The following is a 4,923-nucleotide window of genomic DNA, read 5'->3' on the forward strand; positions in this document are numbered from 1 at the left end:
AAAAGATTTGAAATTTTAAAAATAGTACATCTTGTAACATATTTTTTGGACGGTCAATTTTTAAAACTTTCATAGATCTGCTCAATCTACACTATTTTTGGAGCTTTAAATTTTATAATTAAAGATGAAAATATATTTTAAGGCTAATCAAATATGCCCAGTATTGAAACCATATTTCTTGATACTATTTGAAGGTGGGCTCTAATGTGATTGTTTAGAGCCTCGGTTCCGTACAAACCGCACCTATATGTATTTCACCACTCTTGAAGCAAGTGCCAATTTCAAAGCTGAAAAAGGATAGAGAGTCCTTTTAGAAAGCGAGCAGTAAGGAAGTAGGTAAAGGTGTAGGTCAAAACGTTTCAGGAAAGAATGGATGAAAGGTCTTTTTATTATTGTAAAGTAATGTATGTGATGTTTCGGGGAAAAGCAAACATCAACAAAGTTAAATAACTCCTCATCTCTAACAATCAAACATAAATAATCATCTGATCTCAAGACAAGAAGAACCCTCAAACAGACAAATGTCAATACAAATTAATATTAAACTGCCACTCAAATAATGCAAAAGATTAATAACATCTCAGATAGTTAGTCCTATTAAGACATAAACAAAAGAGATGGCCTCGGCCTGTACAAACACTAAACCAAATCCCCCAAACTTGAAACACAACCCTTAAAACTTGCAAAAAAAAACCATTCTTCTCTGCAAATTTGTCCGACCAGACCCAAAGGAAATCGCAATCCCACAAAAACTTACAAACATAATACAATCTCATTAGCGAGTTTAAAAAATATAGAAACTCACTCTGATCTGACTTTTTTTTTTTTTTTTAATCCAAGTTTAGATCACTCAAAACTGTACATGCCGTGCACCCTGTATATACAGCCAGTTAGTAAATACCTCTAAGACTCTATGTTGCTTTAGCGGGTTTCACTCTAATCATCGAAGGCTTCCTCGTGTCAGATACTTTCGTTGCGAGGTTCCCGCAGGTAACGAAGCAGGGTAGCAGCCTGCAATGAAGATCATAATGTTAAGACACAGCAGATTAGATTAAAGCAAGAGTAGTTCAGCATGTAGTCAAATGCTCAAATGTTACAGTTATGGCTATGGTAAAAAAAAAAGGAAAAAGAGAAGAAAAAAAAAAAGAAGGGGGGGTCCAGAATATTGCTCAAGAAAGATGGAAGGATTTTATTTAATATTCCAATTTATGAGAAACTTGAGAGACTATATAGATCCAATGATTGTGTTTTGAGAATTGGGTCTTTGATGCATTTTAGTGGTAATGAGTATTGAGGACTAGGAAGGTGAAGGCATACTTTTTGGTAATTTATAAAATCAATTGAGAAAGCAGGTGGGCAAAGCTGAGAGTTCAAACTTCAAAGCGCTATTTAAGTTCTGTGCTTTACTTTGGCTGGCCTAAAAAAATGGCCCTTTCTTTTGGGTAGGTAAGCATGGTTTCTGATTCCTCCTTATTATTTTATGGTAGGTAAGGGTGGGTTCCAATGGATGAGAAAGCTCTATAACATTGGGTTAAAAGATAAAACCATGCAGAAAAATAAATTAATAGAACAATAGGAACCCACTACAAGAAGGCAGCTTTTGCTTTTACGTCTTTTAAATGGAAGAGCAATGGCTGAACAATGCAGTATGGGCATCAATTTCCAAGACAAATGGACTCATTTTGACACCAGAAAACCACTGAAAAGAACGAAGAAAAAAAAAGCCAAATGAAATTCAGACGCTTAAGGAGGCTTGTGAGTAAAGCACTATTTACAATCATTTTTTTGCTTCAAATAATCTAATGTGTAAAGAATTAGATCGGGCAATGCAAGTATTTAGGTTGTACTATTTTATGAACATCTGGTTTTCTAAATTTAAAAGAAAATATATAGCAAGAAATCAAGCATTTTCAATCTTCCAATTACAAAATATGGTGAACTAATTGAAAAATAAGCAAGGAGCTTCAATGAAAGAGTGAATCATTAATAAGCACAATGCACTAACAGAGGGAACAGCCGATGAAATGGAAAATCAGTATTAAATTACTAGAAAAGCCAAGACTTATAAAAAAAAATGTTTGGAAAACTTGAAGAGGTATGATAAGATCGGTTAGTTTACAGATACTATTTAGTAAATTTGTAGTTTTCTGTTTTCTTCTCCACTATCTCTTTACACTTACTTATTTTCCTCTGCTTCTCGACTTTAGTTTTCACAAAATCGTATACCGAACAACAAAGTGGGTTTATAACGGCCAAACTTGCAAATTCAACCAATTTTTTGAAGCATAAAAGGAAAACTCAGCAGATTTATCGCCAACTTGGGTTTTCAGTGGAATCGAATGTCAGTTGACAATCAAACTGACAGGAATGGAAAAAAATTACAAAACAAATAAAGAAATACTCAGCCAACTTTTGGGAAGTGAAACCCCAAATGACTTGAAAACAAAAAAAAAGCCGTAAGAGTTTATAGCCTTTGAATAATTTCATGAAGGAATAGGTCAAGGATCAAGTTCCTCCCAGAAACCTAAAATAAAAGCCAACTTGGAGCGGAAAAAAAAAAAAAGAACCTTGTGAATTTGTGTTTCTTTCAAACATTGACAATTCTGTTGAGTGATTTACTAAATTCTTCTTAGCTCTTTTCCAATTTTCTTCCCATTGATCCCCAATTCTGTTGAGTGGAGAGAGAAAATTACAGTGCAATAGGAAGAATTTGGGCTTGTAAGAGAGAGGGGATTGTAGTGCACTAGGGAGAATTCGGACGAGAGAGAGATTACCTTATGCTTGGCCCTTGCAGTCCCACTCTGCGACAAGGCAACAAGAGGAGGGATCGCCCCCTCCCTAATCAACATCCTCCTACACTCGCTACTCCCTCCACAAAGATGAACCAGTGTCGAAGCCGCAAACTCCTTCCCCTTCTCAGAACCATCCTCAATCACCTCAACCAAAACCTCGATCCCACCTACTTCAACAATGGCCTTCTTCCCTGCTTCAATCCCCACCAAACTACTCAACACGACCACCGCTTTATCTGTAACTCCCCAACCTCTCTCTCCAACCATCTCAACCAAAACCCTAACAACCCCTGCATTCACTGCTCTCTCTTTGTTAACCCTAACTGAACAGAGCTTGTACAGAGTAGTCAATGCATCTTTTTTACCTCTGCTTGATCCTGTCATGAGAAGAGCCACAAGAGAAGGGATTGCACCTGCTGCTCCTATAGAAATCTTGTTTTCTTCTATGAAAGCGAGGCTCAACAGGGCGCAAGCTGAGTTTTGCTTGGCTATGGCGGTTCCAGTTTTGAGGACATAGACCAGAGGTTTAATGGCCCCAGATGATGTGATCGCCGCCTTGTTGGCTTCGTATAATGAGAGGTTTAGAAGAGCTGTTACTGCGTTTTCTTGGGTTAACGGGTCATGGCTACGGAGGAGCTTAACCAGAGGGAAAATGGCGCCAGAGCTCCCAATAAGAGCGCGATTTTCAGGGCGATTCTTAGCCAAAAGCCTCAGTTTTCCAGCTGACATTCTCTTCAATGAATCAGAAGGGGATTCAAGGTTCTTAATCAGTGCTTTCACCAGAGGATCGAGCTCTACAAGTTCTAGGGTTTCACAGGCCTCTACGCAAATGTCCTCTGGCTTCTGAGACCCCAGATGGTCATCATTTTCGCAGGAAAATCTTTGAAATTCGCCGGAAAATCTCCGTAGAGCGTCGGGGCTAGGGATTGCCGCGAGTCTTTGGAGCTCTCCCGAAATATCGCTGCTGTAAGCAGAGAAATCGCTGAACGCCTGTGAAAGATCAGCAAACTCCCCGATCTCCTCGCTCTTGTTTATATTTTCACCATTTTTCTCGCTGGAGAGCGAGAATCCAGTGGATCCCGACGGAAAATCCGAGATCGGGTCGTTTTGTTGCCAGGAAAAGGAAGACCTCCGGGTTCGCATAGATCGAGGAGCTGGTTTTTGAGTATTCAGGGTTAGGTTTGAGGAGGAAGCAAAAGAAGCGGAGGCATTATGTGATGTTTCACAGAGAGAAACCATGGCAGCCGCTTTCAAAGAAGAGAAGCTTTTGGCGTGGGCATAAGCGCCTGTGGTTTTTAATGGAGGACAGCAGGCAGGAAGTTAGGGATTGTGCCACAAAATGCAGATTTGGTGTTTATAGAGATTGGGAAGAATTGCAGAGAGTAAAGGCAGGAAGAGCAAGAGTCCTGCCGCCACAGAAGGAAGCGGGTGGAGTCACTCTGAGTGAGTAGAGAGAGAGAGAGTTTAGAGAGAGAAGGGGGGCGGGAGAAAGCGATGGGGAGGGAGAGGGGGAAGTGGAGTGGTCCTTTTTGTAGCGGTCGGCGTGTGCGGAAAGTGTCGGCTCGATCAGCTCCAGTTGAGTTGAGCTCAATAATTTCGAGTCGCCATTCGGCACACGCATTTGACGAATTTTTTGCTCTCCTTTAATTGAACGTGTTTGGGATTATGTGTACCTGGTGACAACGTTTTATCTTTGGTGCAAGGCCATAATCGCTTCAATGGTCAAGTCCATCGCATACCATGCTCCTACATTGTTCATCTGTTTCTTTGGTTAAACACCTACTTTGTTTTAAACATTTAAGGGTAACTTTTCATTTATGGGATCAAAAATTACAATAACTACTTTTCATTGAAAGACTTTTTAAATACCAAAACCACTTAAAAATTTCGCTAGATGATTATTGAGAACGTTTATGATAATTGATTGTTGATAACTTGGGGTATGCTATAGAATTACATTTCTTTTAAAACAAACTTTGAACCCATGAATTGCATAATACCAAGTGTCTTTAGCTATTAGTTATGCCAAAAGACACTCTAATTTTGCACGAGTATGTTGTCCATGTGATCCCTCGGATTAATCCCCCACCTTGAATTAATTTTATGACCTCAAATTTTGGGGATATAACCT

The 4,923-nt window shown here is 39.3% G+C and overlaps 1 protein-coding gene across 1 annotated transcript; it reads right to left on the reverse strand.

The window, feature by feature from the left end:
- Positions 1–522: 522 nt before the first annotated feature.
- Positions 523–4,616, reverse strand: LOC18446632 (ARM repeat superfamily protein). Its single transcript, XM_006856744.4, has 2 exons — positions 2,775–4,616; positions 523–1,011 (listed from the first exon to the last, which is right to left on the reverse strand). The coding sequence occupies exons 1-2, from the start codon at positions 4,029–4,031 to the stop codon at positions 961–963; spliced, it is 1,308 nt and encodes a 435-aa protein (XP_006856806.1). The 5' UTR covers positions 4,032–4,616; the 3' UTR covers positions 523–960.
- Positions 4,617–4,923: the final 307 nt, after the last annotated feature.

Source organism: Amborella trichopoda, chromosome 10 (genome assembly GCF_054954075.1).
Source record: "Amborella trichopoda isolate Santa Cruz 75 chromosome 10, AtrichopodaSantaCruz75HAP2 v2.0, whole genome shotgun sequence".
Classification (NCBI taxonomy): domain Eukaryota; kingdom Viridiplantae; phylum Streptophyta; class Magnoliopsida; order Amborellales; family Amborellaceae; genus Amborella; species Amborella trichopoda.